Below are 19,215 nucleotides of genomic sequence, written 5' to 3'. Positions count from 1 at the left end.
TAGGAAGTTTCATATCAGCGCACACTTTGCTGCAGAGTGAAAATCTCATTCTGGAAGTATTGGGTCAAATGATGCCCAACTTTTTACTGTATGTTTCATGTACTTACAAGAGGTCATGGAAAATAGACAAACAAAAATTCTTGATAGCAGTGCCAGAACGAAACGTGACTGGTGTGCAGTCATTTATATGATGTGAAATTGTTTTACAGTGAAATGTGTGTTTGTGCGCTATTGTAGGAATCCACATTTGAACCATGCAGTTTTAAAGTAATTCCCATTACAGTGTGCTCGGTATCCATTATGATCTCTTCTACATGTGCTGCGCATATACATAAAGAATCACAAGACCACAGGTGCCTGAAAAGAAGCAAGTATAAATGAATCTCTGTTGAAATTTCCTTTAACTTCTTGTGAAACACAACAATACTCATTTCTATCCAGAGGGGAAGTGAAAGCTGGGATCAGCACTGCAACTTCAGAAGTTAATGGAATGTTTATGTTATGCATATACAGCTAATATTTGTGGTAGGACAGTCTATAACTGATAACTCTTCTTATTCCAATTTGTTAATAAATAGCAGAGATTTTTTTGGACTCTGTGATTGTCTGATCGTAGATCAAAATCAATTACCTTTATTGAAATATATCACTACAGCTGTGTATTTCGTAATGCACTTCCTAACCTTCATTAAAGCTGTACAAAACCACGTACACAAAACTTTTCAATTAGTTTTAAAATTCACGGCAGTACACTTCCAATGAAACCACCCTAAATACATCTACATTTTAGCAGATTCTCTACCATCATTTTACACCTACATCGTTGTACTACATTATAAATATATATCTCTCTCTCTCTCTCTCTTAAATCCCCTTTGTACAGAGAGAGGATTTACCTGTCATTTTCAGCTTAACTACTGTTTAATTTTACAAATCTGTGTTCTCTTGTGAGCTTTGAATTTACATTCTTGTAACCTATAATAGATGATATAGTGACATAACTGAACATAATTCCTAGAGCATCTATTGACATTGGTGTCGCGGGTCCTGCTTTCAAAGGTTTTGAGAAAGTTATTATAAAAATGAATACAACTAGGGTGCAAGACCTTTGTACTGATATAAAACATCAGATTTCATGTTTCTGTAAAATTTATCTTTTTAGAGATCAGTTAGAGATTCAAATTTATATAAAATCAGAAAATCTCTTGAGGTTGTTCCCTTCTTACTTCAGTGTAACGTAATTTTGCTGTTAAGCTCTAAATAATGTCCATGCGGAGTTTTTGACACTAACAATTTCTGTGCCCGTGGGACACCATGAGCAGAAATGGGCCAGCCAGGTGACTCAGAGCCCAGGAGATGTGGCCACTGCTGGTAGTTGTGGACACCTTGTCATTATATTCCTTGTATTTACACAAAAAAGACTTTGAATATAATTGAAAATAATCAATTTTTTGAAACTATAATGTAATTGAATAGATAAAAAATCTACTCACTGATGACAGTGGAAGAAAACACATAAAGCTATTGAAATCCATATGCTTTCAGAGCCAGTGGCTCCTCCTCCTGACAGAAGAGTTGAAAGGGAAGGAAGAGGGGTTTAGGAAAAGGACTGGACAGATTTAGGAAATGGGGAAAGTTCGAAAAAGTTGCCCAAAACCCCAAGTGAGGGGAGACTTATTGGATGGGATGAGAAGGAAGGGCTGATTGTTGGAGACTGCACTGGATGAGATTTGAAAACCTGAGAGCGTAAAGTAAGAATATAGGGTAATACACAATATTCTGACAAAACATTGTGCAGGAGTTAAGGTAAGTGCATTGTATGAGGTAGAGGTGGGGTTTTGGAGGGGGGGGGGGGGGCAGGGGAGGAGAGGTAAGAGACAAGACAGAAGTTAAAAGATATAGGAAACTAAAATGGAGTGAAGAAAGGAATACTGAGACTGAAGAAATAAATGTAAATTACGGCTAAGAGTGTGGTGAAAACCAAAGACTATGTAACACCAGTTTCCACTTGTGGAATTCTGAAAAACTAGTGTCTGGGTCTTAATCCAGATGGCACATATGGTGAAACAGGCACTGAAGCCACAAACTCTGCTACAGTATATTGTGTGTTGCCAGTATACCCCTCTACCTCTGCCCATTCATCCCAACTGATAACTTGGTGCATCAGTTACAGCGAATCGGTGTAGGCTGAGGGTGTATACTAACAACACACAATATTCTCGAGCATAGCATGCTCTAAAGCATGACATTTGTGACCTCGGTGCTTTCATCATTGTATGTGCCACATGGATTATTCCAACAGACACCAGTTTCTCAGAACTTTGCAGGTGGGAACTGGCACTGCAACACGTCCTTGGTTCTCGCCACCCATCTGGCCTTAATTTACATTTTTTTTTTTTTTCAGTCTCAACATCTCTTCTCAGTAAATGTTCCTTTTTCACTCCCTTTTGATTTTCTGTATCTTTTATTTTCTGACTTGTCTATTCTCCTCCCCCCATTCATTCCCCCTCCTCTCCCACATACGATGCACATACCCCTTTTCACTCTTATTAGCTAGTGCATGATGTTTTGTCAGCAATCTGTCTTCCGTAATTGCCTATCTTTGGGGACAGGAAAAAATCGGGGTTATTATACGGCCAAAATTGGTGGTGTTCTCTGGCAAGCTTATTCTATTGTCAGTTATCTATTTTTGTCATATTTAACCATTTTTCAATACTATGTTGAAAGTGGAATTATTCCTAAGATAGGGTGGGCCAAACATGAAAAAAGTGTGGAGAAAAATTATTTTAACAAAAAATTTTGACACGAAAAAGTATTTAAAAACAAACACCAAAGGTAAAAGTGAAAATAATAGTATACTGCTGATATTTTATTGATGACATGTTTTGCACTTCTTCATATCATTCTTGAGCTGTGGAGATCACAGAAGCCGGTCTCCTTGGCTCAAGAATGATCTGAAGATGCACAAGAAGCATGAAATGCATCATCAGTACAGTATCTGCAACAGAGACTATTATTTCAATTTTTTGCGTCTGTATACTGTTGCTGTGCTGGGCTAGAATTGTGTGGAGTGAGACATATGTTTTAAATACTGAAAAAAATATTATGAATGATGTATCCAGGAGATTAATTAATATACAGAACTCTCCTTTTTTCAGGTCTGCAATCTAGTTTTGATACTCAACGATTTTTCTCACCAACTTAAAAATCTATGTTAAATGGTTGAAATTTCTTACGTAATAGCAATAATGAAACTTAGAAGAAAATCTAGTAATGTAAAGGAAAATCTTTGCCTTTGAGGTGCTATTGTTAATAAATAAAATGTCTTGGCTGCATCCCCAAGAGATTTTTCTTTATGAATGTCACCAGGAAAGCTTGAAGGTTATTTGTGACGTATTCCTAAGTAACAAAATATTTATAAACATTTACAAAACTTGGGTCAAAAATAAGACCAAATTTAATTTTCGTAGTGTTTATTCACATGTTGCTTGGAAACATAGTTTATAATATGTTGCAGTAGAAGTTTTGAGTTTTAAATTCTATTTCCCATCAGTAACACAGTCTTTTAATATAAAAATACTTTCTTTTAATGTACAAGTAGTCTCTCTCTCTGTTTCTTTTTACACACATGTACAATTGATCGTAAGGCTCTTTTATGTACTGCATTTTACAGCTAACTGCATGCGCGAATCTGGCAGTTTCGCAGCTTTCTGAAAAAAATTTCCGTTTAGATTCTGGCTGCTTCTTCTCAATGTTTATATACCAAACAACCACACTCAAAGTATCCAGAAGTGGGAATAGTTGCTGCTTCTACCAGATTTCAACTCTGTGCATGCGCAGTAAGCTGTCTGATAACTGTTTAAACGAACCTTAATTCAACAAAACTTGGAGGGGGGGGGGGGGGAAAAAAAAAAAAACCGATATTAATTAAAATTTTAAAATTTTCGTAAGTTAATACACACAGAAAAATATGCACTCAGCCTGGAATACCACATTGCTGTTGGTATGGTGCACAATATTGTTTGTTCGCAAGGCTTGGCAGCGAGCATACCCAAAACAGTTGTCCTGCAAATGAATGATTTCTGTAAACTTGACTAATGGCTTAAACACAAGCATGTACAACATCAACGTGGTTCGCCACAGAAGTTAATGCTGTTTTGTAAGATACCTGCCTCATCAACTATTCGGAACTCATCACTTATTCAGAAATAAACACCCAAATATTTATTTCATTCTTCGATCTCTAATCAGACGGAAATGTTAACATCATTTATTGCAGAACATATTTGTATTACACTTTCTGGGTTTTTCCCTTACTTTTACTGTATAAAGTGGTAGAGTCGTAAGCTGAATGATGGATGATGGTGTTGGCAGTGTTCACGCCCACTTCCTTCCAAATACTTGCATTACATTCATAACAAAAGACCCAGACTGTGTTGACAACGCTACGATGGAAAAAAATTATGTATTAGCATGCAGTGGGACACAAACCTACATCCATTCATATTGGAAACCTCGAAACTATCCGTTACGTTATGGCTACTCATTTGGCTACTGTCTCAAGTCGCAGTGATCACGTTTCTTCAAACCTTACATCGCTGCTGCGTTATTAATCACATTTAATGAGCAGGGTGATGTGTTTGTGATATATTCTCATTGCGCTATTGCTTTGAAAAGGTATACTGCAGCACATACACTACAAAAGAAATAAATAATCGAAATTCACACAAAAATCGTTCGCACGCGCTTGCAAAAGTCGATAGTCGGAAGCCCACTAGTGACGCCATGACTGCAAAAAGTATTGCGATAGTTCAACATGGAACATTTAACATTTGACATATTTAGATTTATGACACTTCTTACAAGGACCGCAGATAAATTTTGTTGAAAGACACAGATTTTTACGTTACTTCCTAAAAACAGCTGAATTCTCGTTATTTCCTTAAAAACCACCAAATTTGCATTATTCATTGCCTTATCGCATAAATGATTCAAATGGCTCTAAGCACTATGGGACTTAATATCTCAGGTCATCAGCCCCCTAGACTTAGAACTTCATAAAATTAACCAACCTAAGGACATCACACACATCCATGCCCGAGGCAGGATTCGAACCTGCAACCATAGCAGTAGTGCGATTCCGGACTGAAGTGCCTAGAATCGCTCAGTCACTACGGACGGCTGTTGTCATTTAAACGAAGTTTACTTGTCCCAACCTATCTTCCACCTTTAGGCTGCTAGATTTTCGAAAATTGTCAGATTTTCCCCATATGTGGTATGGGTATACGTTGGTTTGCAGTTGATTGAGTAACATATTGCACTTTTCATAGATTAGTGACTTAGTTTGGTGTAAGTTACAAAACTAATGTAGTGAAGCAAGCATCTTAAAGGAAAGCATGGAGACACTTTACAAAAAAATGCTATAACTGTAATATTTGAGACACTACTTTGAGTCCTTAAAAGAAGAAACTGGTAATATTTGCTAATATTAAAATTGACGCCTCTTTTGAATAACTTTCCTTTCAACTGACATTGCTCTAAGGTGCTATGTAGAGAAAAGTTAATGGTGCTGCCTTAAAAAAAATACAGTTTAGAAAAACTATTCTCCCTCTGATGTTTATAGGTTTAGTAGAATTAACAATACCTATAAATTTTCTGTAATTTAAAATCAGTTAAAATGTTGCTATCCTTTTTCATAAAAATTAAACAAATTTATTGATAGATGTTGCGTATAAATCTACAGCCGGAGGTAACTCATTAAACAAAATTAAACAATAATAGTTTCATGCTTCAAACTAAAACATTATTTTTTTCCAAATAAGAGTAATTCTTTTTTATGTATTGAAAATATAAATATTCTGCTTATGACTACTTCTGAAAACATTTGCCGTTTTAGACTTACAAATTTAATTGGTCATAAAATTGCATTACACCATATATTTCCCCTGAAAAGTGAAATATTGCTTTCGGATACAACTGTGGACTCTGGCCAAGGTAACCTTTGTGATATCCTCTCTCTTTGCAAGATATGTGGAGGAGATGGTACATGTAGATTCTGAAAGAATCGGGATAGGTTCTGACAGATTGAAGATGTGTGCTATGCTCGTTTGGCTCAGTTTATAAGAGCATTGACACAGCATAGGTCTAATTTGTCAGGAACATTCAAAAGAAATTCCCATAGCTCTTTAATAACTGTTGGAAGCTACAGGGTGCAGTCATTGCTACAAGTACACAAAAGCTGAATTTCTGACACTGTATGAGCCATCAATTTATTATTGAAGAAAAAAATTTTTATAGCCATCAGCTGTACACACTCACCTTTATTCGTCACAGGTTTCAGATTTTAGAACCATCATCAGTGGAAAAATGCAATACCTCAGATGGATAAAAACTGCATACTTATTATACAAGGCTCATTAGCATACCAAATACAATGACGTCTCACACTGATATGTAAATTACACACAATTTATTCAGTGTCATAAATCACACAGACAGGGTGATTAAAGACTAAAGTCTAATGACAGTTAACAGATGACACACAGCAGTTTCAGTTACTCACAGGTCTGAGTGTGGAGAGTCTAGGTGATTTATCCTTTGTGGTTCCATGATGATTGGTTCCAGCAATCCTTCCCAAGGTAATTATCCTGTGGACCATAGTGCTGGCTATCCAAGCTAATGTCTGAAACAACCATCAAGATATCCTTTCTAGTATTGCTCTCCATCTACACATCTGTCTGTAATGTCAAATACTACATCCCCCTCCCCAGATTCGGTGTATATGGTCAGTACCACCACACTTTGTGCTGCAACTGCCTTGAAGGGGGTTGGCATTCTTGAAGAGCTGGTGCTCTAGGAGGAAGGGCCATCTTGCCTCCCCTTTGAAGTGGGGAGAAAGTTGTTTATAAACCATTTCCAGCTCAGATTGCTCAGTTCTATCATATCCCACCTTGCCTTAACTCCGCCGTACTGTAAACTGCCATTATTGTAGTTTCAGCCTGGATTGCGCATGGTAGGTACAGGAAACTGTCTGGTTGGAGATGTGAAGGGGCGCTGATTGCTGTAGCATGTTGTTGCTGGCCATTCCTGTTGGGGTTCAGGCTGCTGATACTTGAGTCGTGATGAACCTGGGACTGCCTGCTGCATTGCAGGATGGTGTCTGGAACTGAGTTATAGGCCCGTTGGACAGTAGGGCCAGTTGATTGGTCCACCTTCAGAAGGTGCCCCATCTCTTGGAGTCAGTGGCGACCCTTGCTGCTGAGGGGATTGGGGAGACAATGCCACTCACAACAGCAGTCTCGGGTGGAGGTTGCAGGCAATCTGGTCTGTCCACTCCTGCCATGGTAGAACATGCTTCATATCACTGCATCAGTGTCATACTGTCTGTGATAGGGAACCAGCTGAAGTGTGCACCAAAATATTTCATCCAATTCTTTATTCCAACTGGGAAGAGTGGATGGAATTGCAGTGCATGATGGTGATTGTGCTTTGGTGTCAGAAGGTAAAGTCCATGACTGGTACCAATGTAAGACCTCCACTGGACTTATACTAAGAATGGGTGTCAAAAATAAAGACATCACTTTGGGAGTAGGAGTGGACCACAATGCTGTTTTCATTGTAAACCTGAACTCCATTTGAATATTTCTGCCTCTCCATTCGGGTGTGAGCGAAAAGGGGCAGTTAGTAGTTTGGATACCATGTGATGAGTAAAAGACCATGAATGTTGTGGAGGCAAATTGTGGGCTATTGTCTGCAACTATTACTTCAGCAAGGCTTTCAGTTTTGACAATTCTAAATAACACCTTGACTGTTGATCCACTGTTATTGACCATAATTTGTATATATAGGGAAACTTGGAAAAGAAGAATCCACTACAATTAATCTGATTGCATTGAGAAAGTGGCTGCTAAGTCTCAAGGTTTGATTATTTGCACCCATGGTGAGAATACTTTGTGGAGCTGCTTGCAGCCCTGTAACTGCTTGTAGAACTTTACATTGCATTCTATATCCTTGTCTATTGCGGACCAATAAACATGTCATGGCAATACTTTAATTCCACAGACACCCCAGAATTCACTAGTGCTAACGCAAGTACTTTTGTTTTAGAACATGAGAGGAAGTCCAGTGTCATTCTCTGGCACTAAGAGAGAGAATAGCCCTTTGTCTGACTGAAAACAAATTTAACAAAAATTACTTGTGCAACTTTGCTTCTACCATTTTTCCCCAAACATTTGAGGCTTTAATGAAACAAAATGGTTACACATGTATCATTCAAAGTATTTTCCATCACTGGCCACTACTTTCTGTCATCTTTTGGGCAGTGTACGAATCGCCCATCGAAAAAATTGTTCATCTTTCGAAGCGATCCATGAATTGATCCAATTTGTGACTTCTTCATGAGATCAGAAGTGTTAGTCAGCCAGGCCAAGTGCCATTGATCTAAACAGGTGATAGTCAGACGGAGCAATGTCTGGGGAATACAGCGGATGGGGTAGGACTTCCTGTTTTAATGTTTCCAAGTATGTTTTGACCTCTTTTGCAACATGGGGTCGAGTGTTGTTGTGCTGCAAAATCATTTTATCATGCCTCTCGCTGTATGCGGCCGTTTGTCTTTCATTGCACTGCTCAAACGCATTAATTGTGTTCAATAATGAGCACCTGTGATTGTCTCGCTTGGTTTTAACATCTCATAATACACGACGCTGAGCTGGCCCCACCAAATGCAGAGCATGATCTTGGAGCCGTGAATATACGGTTTGGCCGTCGATGTGGAAGCATGGCCGAGATATCGCCATAAATTTTTGCATTTAGGGTTATTGTAATGAACTCATTTTTCGTCCCCAGTCACAATGCAATGCAGAAATCCCTTCTGTTTTTGCCTCTGAAGCAACTGTTCACAAACACACAAATGCCATTCAATGTCTCTTGGTTTCAGCTCATACGGGACCCAATTTTCTGCTTTCAGAATCATGCCCATAGCCTTGAGACATTTTGAAATGGCTTGCTGTGTCACTCCCACTAATCATGCCAAATCTTCTTGAGTTTGATGTGAGTTTTCACTCAGCAATGTCTGCATCTTTGAAAACATTCTCTCTCCCACCATTGTGCTGGTCTACGACGTTAAAATCACTGTTCTTGAAGCCTTCAAACCACTCAAGACACATTATTTTGCTAATAGTGTCCTTACTGTACGTACTTGAGAGCATTTGATGAGACTCAGCCGCTGTTTTCTCGATATTTAAATAAAACAGTAACTCCTCCTGCAAATGACTAGAATTAGACTCGTAAACTGACATTTTCAATCAAGAACAACTGTTTGATGCAGACACAAATCGCCTAATGTTTGAATGAGTTTATGTTGACTGAGGTCCAAGCTAACTGTCTGTCAACTGCAATCTGTTTCTTTTGATCTGTACTTACCATTGTCGCCACCTATCAGCAAACGGCGGAAGCAAAGTTATACAACTTGCAACTTTTACATTCTTTGGCCAACTGTTTTGCACCCAATGTAGGACCTTCTGTAAACTTGTGCACATTGCTGTCTGTTTCTGATGAAGGCCTTTTTGGCCAAAAGCTTACATGCCGACAGTCTTTTTGTTGTGCCTATCTGCGACTCAGCATCTCCGCTATAATGTGAGTAGCAACCATACTTTTCATAATATTGTCATTATTCCATCAGAGGATTTTCCTTTGTTTGAAAGTACTGAGACACGTATTAGTGGACGTATGGGGTGTGTTCACTAATTGCCTTTGTGATGGCGTGAAATCTGCTGGAGACACTTTCAATGAGGTGTCTGAAAATTTGTGGAAGAATTGCAATCTAAACTAAAAAAGATAGTACTGCTGGACACAAGAGTCTGGAGGGGAGTAAATGTTATTATTTATCCCAAAGATGTTTCATTGAGTTCAAGTTGGGATTCTGAACAGACCAGCGTTTTCTTAAATGCAATAAGAGGACCGTATCCTAACTCCAAAAAATGTTCCATTACCATAACATGACATCTTCCGTGCTTCACTGTTAGCACTACATGTGATGGCAAGCACTATCATTATCCAGGCATTCACCCTGCCATCAGACTGACACAGGATATAGCATGATTCATCACTCAAAATCATTCATTTCCAATCATCCATTGTCCAGTGAAGTCATTTAGCAGTGACCACAAAAAAGTGTAGCACATGAGGAGCTTCTCAAGCATTGTTCCCCATTATTTTTAACTCCCTATGCACAGTCATTGTGCTAGCTGGACTGGTGGTACCACTTCGGAAAATGTGATTTTTTTACATCTACTCTCTGCAATGCTTGACAGACCTTCTCTTTCAATACATGAGGCCTTCCTTGTTTTGGTTTAACAGTAGTTGTTCCTTCAGGTTTCCACTTCACAGTCACTTAACCAAGACCTGATTTGGGCAGTTATCAGGGTCTGAAATGTCCATGATGGATTTATTACTCATGTAGTACCCAATGACGAGTCCATGTTCAAAGTCACTGAGCTCTCCTGACCGACACATCCTGTTGTTACTGCTTTTCCACTGCCATCAAAATACACCCGGCCCCCTTTTATATTAATGGGTCTGCCTCTCGTGATGTGTAATGGTCATTTCCAGATTGCATAGGGGTGTCCGTGTATGCTCTTTCAAATCATGGCTAACACAAGTATTGCTCAGGCATCACTTTGGGGATAAAAAGGTTTAAAAACCATTAATTTTTAAGCCAGTTTTTTTTTCCAACTTTGAAAACTTAAGTACCAAAAATGATCAAACTTGCAGGTTTTATAAACAAGGTAAAAAGGGAACTTCCTAAATCAACATCATGATGAAATCAAGCTACTTAAACCTCAAAGAAAAGTTGTTACTTTAAACCAAAATAGTATATCAATGACATAAAACTTACATCATGTACAAAATGATGTATAATATTCGTCATCTTCTCGGTTGTTACATTGATAAAATGTAAACTATATCCTGTTGTGGACACAAGTATAATATGGTTGTCCCTGTCTCATTAGTTTGTTAACGGTAAAATTGTTTGAAAAATGGAGACTGTCACTTCGAAATAACAACAGTCCAAGTCAGGTTACTTTGTCTTATTCCTCCTTTAGTATGTATATATTGACCAGACAGGAATTATGACAACCTATTTACTATTAATATAACTTGTCCAGGTAATAGCAGCATCACCTGGTTGCCAGACACATGCACAATGCATCTACTATGAGTAAGTGTGCTGCCCATATGTAAAATGGGGGAAGTGCACAATCTATCTGAATGATTGAGGGCAGATTGTGATGGCCAAGAGGCTCAGCATGAGCATTTCGGAAACTGCATGACTTGTTGGGTGTTCGAACAGTGCTGTCGTGAGTGTCTTCAACACACAGCAAAACCAAGATTAAACCATGTACAGACGTCGTGGGGTTGGGCACCCACCCCTCATTACAGATGTCAGACGTCATAGGCTGGGAAGACTGATAGAACAGGACAGGCAGCAAACTATGATGGACCTAACATTGGACTGTAATTCTGGGCAGAGTACTAGTGTATCTGAACACTCAATGCACTGAACTCTCCTAATAATGGGCCCCTGTAGCTGACGACCCATGCGTGTGCCAATATTAACACCACGATTTAGCCAACTATGACTGAAAATGGCATGTGACCATCGGCACTGGACATTGACTCAGTGGCAGAGCGTCGCACGGTCTGATGAATCTCGATACCTTCTTCATCATGCTGATGGGAGGGCACGAAACCAGCGTCTGCCAAGGGAATAGCTACTTGACACCTGTACTGTGGGTCAGAGACAAGCTGCTGCTCCTTTATGCTCCGGGAGACATTCATGTGCACATCCATGGGTCCAGTAGAGCTTGTGCAAAGCAACACAATGACCAAGGAGTATTGTACACTGGCTGCAGACCATGTACACCCCGTAATGACGATCATGTTTCCCGATGGCAGTGGCATTTTTCAGCAAGATAATGTACCCTGTCACAAGGCCAGAAGTGTGACCGAGTGGTTTGAAGAACACAGTGGCGAGTTCCAATTGATGTGCTGGCCCCCAACTCACCAGATCTGAATCTGATCAAACACATCTGGGATGTGATTGAATGTGGCGTAAGAGCTCTTCCCCTTCCTGAAATCTACAAGAATTTGGTGATTTGTGTGTACAGATGTTATACCAACTCCCTCCAACGACCTACCAGGCCCTCATTGCTTCCATGGCATGAAGTGTCACCACTGTTACCTGTGCCAAAGGTGAACATACCGACTATTAGTTAGTTAGTCACAATGTCCTGGCTGATCAGTGTCCACCTGCCTAACAATGCCTAACCTCATCCAGACTTTTGTCAACAGTTAAGCTCATTCCACTTTCATAATGAAGTAATCATTGCTAAATTGTATTTCCACATTAATTCAAAGAGGTAATCACAGATCACAGAATTCTTTTCATTTAGTTCTACTCAATATGTTCCTCTGCAGAAGTTATTGATTTATGAACATGATACTGCTCTAATCACAAATCTCAAAATTAATCCTGCACACCTTTCTGCAAAAAACTGAATTACTTGAAGAGTTTTCTCCTACGAATTGATGCAACAGTTTTATCTCTTAATTATGCTTTGTAGCAAATTCTTCATAATACTTATCCATGCTATGCTGAAGGTCAATGACTCCTTTGTGCACACTAACTCAGCAGTTGACCCATACCACTCTGCCATCGTTAATGTTATACTGGAACACAGTGTTCCCTCTAGTTAAAAAAACAAGCTCAGCTTCAAAAATTCCAGAGGCCAGCATAAGGAGTATAGTATCATTGTGTCATAACATCAATGATAGCATGACACAACATTTTGTCACTCTGCACATACAAGGTTTCCACCCACAAAGTATTGAAGATCATGGGCTAGAAATTTTTGTATCCTTGTTTCATCATTTAGCAGACCTGCATGCAAAATCTGACGTGGTTGAGTGGGAACTAGTAGATAACAAGACATGGAATCCTCCCTTAGTTAACCTGGGCAAACCTTACCTCTGAAATATGCCCAGTGGGAAGTATTGCTTCATTTTGCTGTATACGTGACTGGACCCACCAGTGCCATAATGGGATGTAACTGTTGTGAGGACTGCAGGTTTTCTTGGGGAATGTGTAATGAGAGAAGGGGGTGAATAAAAATTCTGTATAAGGAATCCTAATGCTTCCTCTCTAAACACAACACAATTACTAGAGTATTCTTCCTGTTTATTTTTATTGTTTTAGATACCTGAGCTACATTTGGAATGAAACAACCTCTCCTAAGAACTCCTGTAATCCTTAAAAATTGTTGGGATACAGCATCTTGTCTATTGCTTGCACTTACATGCTGCCACATGGGATGTAGTCCATCTTTGTAAAAACCCATAGATACTGGACTAATTATGGAAGAAGTGGCCCATTTTTAGGTTACAGTTGAAAAATATTTTTCATGTTCTCATATGTTATTGCATATTTTTTGCTGTGAAAATATTATCCAGTTAGTTACATCATGATGGAATTCCACTGATTAACTGTTCTAGAAATCTTTGTTTAAGTGTCTGAATGCTAGTTCTACTGAAGGGTAGATCTGGATATTTCTAGAAAACAAATAGAGTTGTCAGTACTAGAAACTTTTGAGGTTCTGCTTCTAAATGTAACTGTAGATAAGGGGACCTGTGTTTGAGAAACACTTACCACTGTTAAAACGAGAGAACAACTCTTGTGGGTATGATTTTGGGAAAGAAGTTACAGTAATCTGGTAATTCGAAGCTTTAATCGCCACACAACCTGTGACACCTGATAATTAGCTTCATGTAATGGGCAGTATTAAATTCTGCTCATGTAGCCTGTTAAGCTCTGGTCTTCCAGGTATGTGCAAAATGTGGGACTCGGTGGGCACATGTGAATCTTGCAATGCATTCACTGACTCTTGAACAGAAAACTTAAATGATTTGAATATGTCTAACTCAAAAATATTTTTCTAAATTTTCTTTGATTGACACTTGAGTATGTTATTTCTCTTCTGTATGAATCATAAGTCTTAGTTGATCTGCTGCTTGGTTTGCTATGACTTCATAGGACAAAATATATTATTTACCTCTGAAGGGGGTAGTCTTCTTTAAATGCATGAAAATTAGGTGATTTCATAATTTTTTTCCTAGTTAAATAAAAAGTAATACTAAATGTGATGATATAGTTTTATTCCTGACACTTCTGTCTTTAAGAAATCACTTTTGTGCCCAAATCAGATGCTCCCTGTAACCACTGCACTAGGTGGAAGGACCCATTGCAACCAGAACGCTGGTCGTCAACAGGACTGTAAAAAAATAATTTCATGTAAATCATTTTCAATGAATTTTCTATCAGCATACATATGCCAATTGCAAAATATAAAGTTCTAACAAAATGGTGACATGTTGAAAAAAAGTCATTTATTTCATCCAGAAAGTTGAGACAAAAGTGTTCAACAAAAATAGACTTTTGAAGGTAAGGTAAAACAACTATTCCTGCTGATAACAAATTCAATTTAGAGTGCTGGTTACAAATTCCAATCAAACTTACACGAACCATTATGAAGTTACCTTTTCCGTGAGTTCAAAAAATACTGTTTTAAGAAAAACGTGTTCAAAGTTTTGGGTTAGAACCTCATGAATCCATGGACCTCACATCTTAACAAGGTGCTGTTCAAGCTGGTGGAGGCTCTGTAACTGTGTGGGAAGTGTACAGTTTAAGTGATATGAGACCCTTGATATGCTTAGGTACGACTTTGACAGGTGACACATACGTAAGCATCCTGTCTGATCACCTATATCCATTCATGTCCATTGTGCATTCCAACAACTCGAGCAATTCCAGCTGGACAATGTGACATACCACATGTCCAAAATTGCTATATACTTTAACAGCTTTATGGACAGCATGCAAGATTCATAGTGTCAGTTCCCTCCAGAAGTACTTCAGACATAAGTTGAGCCTATGCCATGTCATATTACACCACTTCTGCATGCTGAGACCCTACACGATATTAGATGTGTATCAGTTTCTTTGGCTCTTCAGTGTATTTTTTTCCCGTTGTGAATGGTTTTCAGACACACTTTTCAACAAGCCTCCTGTAACTCGGCAACAGATTTTGTGCAACCAGAACCACAGTCAAGGACCTGCAGCTTAGAACTGCCATGTAACAGATTCAGTTACCCATGGGCCTCTGCCTGAATTCAGAACCATTGACTGATTTATACTTGATGGCTGGATGTTGAATGGTCCCTGTGATACATTCATAAGATCAGAGGGTTATCTACAAGCCCCACCTGTGCTAGGGCCATCTGAATAGTGTAGGCTGTCCAATAGATACATAGATTGCGGACATGCTACAGGCCAGTATCCAGAGGTTAGTTGGACAAGGTCACTGACACATTACAACCCGACATGAAGACTGATATCTGGCCATCTCTGCATTGTGGCACCATATGGGCACCACTGGAGCACCAGAAGATGATCTCAGAAGAGCCACTAGAGCTGCTGTGTCCAATCAGACTGTAATGAACAGGTTACGAGAAAGGACCTTGTGATCCAGGCAGCCTGTTTGAGTACCCTGCTTGACATGACATCATCTTGCAGCTTACCTTCAGTTCTGCTGTTTCTATGTCAGCAGACAACTTCGACGCTGGCAAAATGTGTTATTCACAGACAAGTCCATATATCCTCTGAGGCAAGGTAATGACCTCATTCGTGTGCAGAGGTCCATGATGAGCAGTACCTGCCAAATGTTGCTCGTTAAATCGACCAGTTTGGCCAAGGTTCTGTGATGGTATGAGGAAGCTTCAGTGTTGACAGCCGTATGAATATTATCTTTGTCAATAGTCACCCTACTGCCAGACAGTGCTTTGAACAGATCGAGTTGGAAAATGTGATTGTTGCTGCATACAGTCGTGATCCCAGATTCCTTCCATTGCTAGGGCCCATGTGGCAGGCATCAACAAGGTTGTCTTATGAAGCCTGGACATAGAAGTAACGTAATAGCCAGCGATGAGTCTGAACCTAACCCCATTGTGATTATGTGATACATGCCTGACAGATGTGTTCATAGCTCCTACTGGAACTCACATGGACTCTCATTGAAAAATGGGAATGGGTGCCACAGGGTGACCTCCTTAAACTTTCAGCACTTACCACGTAGGTGTCCGACAGTGATAAACTCATCGAGGCCAGACACATTACTGAAGCTCTCATATTGCAATGATAAGTGCCCAGGATGATGGGGTGAATGATTGTTTCTATCTTGCCTTTGCCATCTGTCACACATATCAATTCTTTTTATGCAAGTGATTGAGGATATAATGATGTTTTGTCTTGTGCTTACTTTGTGAAAGATAAGGTAAGGTATAAATTGGTAACATGCCCAGTTCTCAACATGCTCGATGAAGTGTAGCAGGTGCCCAAAATCATGTCCCCCAGTTCTTTTGAGCAGTGTGTTTATAAATTTTCTACATAATTTTGGAGAGTTATTCTGAAACAGACAATACCATAATGAGACTTTATTCAGATATGAATTTTAATAGGCTTCTTACTTCTGCAGCTCAAAAACCAAATGATGTATCACTTTTATAGTTTGGTGCAGTGAAATTTTCCATGGAAACAGTCATCTTTTATGTATGATAATGCCCCACCTTTGACAAACTAGACCTTTAAATGTGTATCCTTGTAAAAGTGATCTACGGATGAATACTACTACTGCTACTACTGCAACTGCTGCTATTACTAAAATCTATAAGTTTGTTGTATAACTGCATTTAGCTGCCATCTAGAGGATAATATTTGCATAATTTCTAACAATATTGTCACTTATATAATTGTTATGCAATATATGAATACTTAATTACAGGCTTTTCTTTGAGTCAAATTTGTGCAACATCTACAAAAGGTACAATTCCCATGACATTTGGATTGATACAGTACCTGACATGTAGGACTGTTCCTATTCCATTCAGTTGTTGTGTACAGTCTTTACAGTAAACTTTGTTATTTCCATAGATCTATTTTATTGGCATTCTCCTCTAATAATGTCATTGTCGAGTTGAGTGTTTTCAAGCAGTAAACTAAGTATGAATAACTAAATTACTCTCAGTTTGAAAGCAACAGTTGATCTGCATTTTGTCTCAGGAACAGTTAACCTCACAATTATTCCACTTGCAGCTTTTGCAGACTTCCATCCCCACTCACCCTCTCATAGAGTGTGTATGTCTGTGCGCGTGCATATGCGTGCATCACTGTTGCAGCTAATCTATTTATAGTGTTGAAATTTTAACTATGATTACGCATGTACATATTTGATTTCTGAATAATTTAATTTTTTTATATCATTTATTTAGTGTTTCTGAAGTGTCGAAGAACATACCCACTCCAGGAGAAACGACTACTGCTGAAAAACATGGCAGCTCTTCAGGTAAAGTGTTTGCATGTTATTGCATAATATTTTGGTTTCTGCTATTTTATAGCCTCCCAGTCTTTTAGCAGACAGTAGAGATGGATATAAATCACTAATGAACTCATGTTGTTGTTGGTGGTGTTTTTTGGTGGAGCGGGAAAGGGAGGGGGGGGGGGGGGGGCACAACGACATGTTGTGGGCAGTCTTCTCTATAAGATTGCTGGAGATGTGTGAATGTGCCAATAACTGTCTGGGATGAAGGATATTAAAATAATTTTACAATGATTGAGCATTTAGGTACATTAATTAGTAAATTGGGACCAACATTCAGGGAGAATGGGCTAAAATCCCCATAAAGCTACAACTGGTTTGTTTCACTATTTTTGACTGGTCCTATTGTCTTGTCATAAAGTCTTCTCTCTCTCTCTCTCTCTCTCTCTCTCTCTCTCTCTCTCTCTCTCTCTCTCTCTCTCTCTCTCTCTCTCTCTCTCTCTCTCTCTCTCTCTATTTCTCTTTCTCTATTTCTCTCTGATACAGTTGTGTCCAAAATTAAAACAACAAACGGAAATTTTGCAAGGTTGTGTTATTTTGCAATAAAATTATATAAACAGCTGACAGTAAGGTAGAAACAATATAAAGAATACATAACATAAACAACTGCAACATCTGTAATTGTAGGCAAATATGTTCTTCACTTGTTACTACGGTACTACAATTGTGTTCAGCCTGAGGTGCGACCACCTCCGACAGCAGCACAGATTGAGCAAGGTGGTGCAGCGGTTAGCACACTGGACTTACAGTTGGGAGGACAATGGTTCAGACGTGTTTCTGGCCATCCCGATTTAGGGTTTCCATGAGTTCCTTAAATTACTTCAGGAAAATACCAAGATGGTTCCTTTGAAAGGGCACGGCTGACTTCCTTCTCCTCCTTCCCTAATCAGATGGGACCGATGACCACATTGTCTGGTCCCCTCTCCCAAACCAACCAGTACAAGCCTGAAACAATGGGGCATGCTGCAAATGATGTCATCAATCTCATGTTGAGGCAATAACGCCCATTCTTTGTGCGAAGCTTCTCGCACATCTTGGAGAGTGGTTGGTGGATGCTGACATCATGCAGTCTGTCTCCCTAATGCATGCCTTACATATTCCATGGGATTCAAGTTGGGAGAGCAAGCAGGCCACGCCATATGTGCAATATCTTTCATTTTCAAGAAAACATCAACCACCCATGCTCTATGAGGTCGAGCATTATCATCCATCAGTATGAAGTCTGGGCCCACAGCACCTCGCAACAACTGCACGAGGTACCCATATCTGTTTACGATGCCTGGCAGCAGTTCAACCTTGCCAATTCACGTGTAAAATTTCATGAAGAGATTTTAGAATGGTCAACATAATTCTTGCCCACAACATAAGGGATTCTGTTCAATATCAGTCTCTTTCCACAATGTTTGGATCCCAAAATCATGTTTCATGTTCCCTCCAGATGCAAATACATTCATAAACACACTCCAGATGAAATTGGGATTCATTTGTGAAAAGAACATTGGCTCACTGTTCAACCATTCAGGTGACATGTTGACAACTCCACTCTATACGTTCCCTTCTGTGTCAGAAGTACATACACAGAATGTCTCTCACAATAAAGGCCACTCTGTTGATGTCTTCTGTACACCATTTGCCGCAATATAAGACACACAGTGGATGCTGCGAGGTCAGATCCCAGTTGTTGTGCAGTACTAAGGTGGTAGTGTTATGCCCTTACAGTCAAATAGTG

General features: G+C 39.3%; 1 protein-coding gene across 3 annotated transcripts in view; it reads left to right on the top strand.

The window, feature by feature from the left end:
- The window catches only part of LOC126267979 (centromere protein I-like), a 351,312-nt gene that overhangs the window by 151,257 nt on the left and 180,840 nt on the right, over nt 1-19,215 (top strand). For all 3 annotated transcript variants that reach the window (XM_049973330.1, XM_049973337.1, XM_049973346.1), the window contains exon 10: nt 17,380-17,453. In XM_049973330.1, the coding sequence (XP_049829287.1) occupies nt 17,380-17,453 (74 nt within the window). The remainder of the gene's footprint in view (nt 1-17,379; nt 17,454-19,215) is intronic.

Source organism: Schistocerca gregaria, chromosome 1 (genome assembly GCF_023897955.1).
Source record: "Schistocerca gregaria isolate iqSchGreg1 chromosome 1, iqSchGreg1.2, whole genome shotgun sequence".
In the NCBI taxonomy this organism is placed as follows: Eukaryota; Metazoa; Arthropoda; class Insecta; order Orthoptera; family Acrididae; genus Schistocerca; species Schistocerca gregaria.
This window is presented reverse-complemented; position numbering and strand designations above follow the sequence as displayed.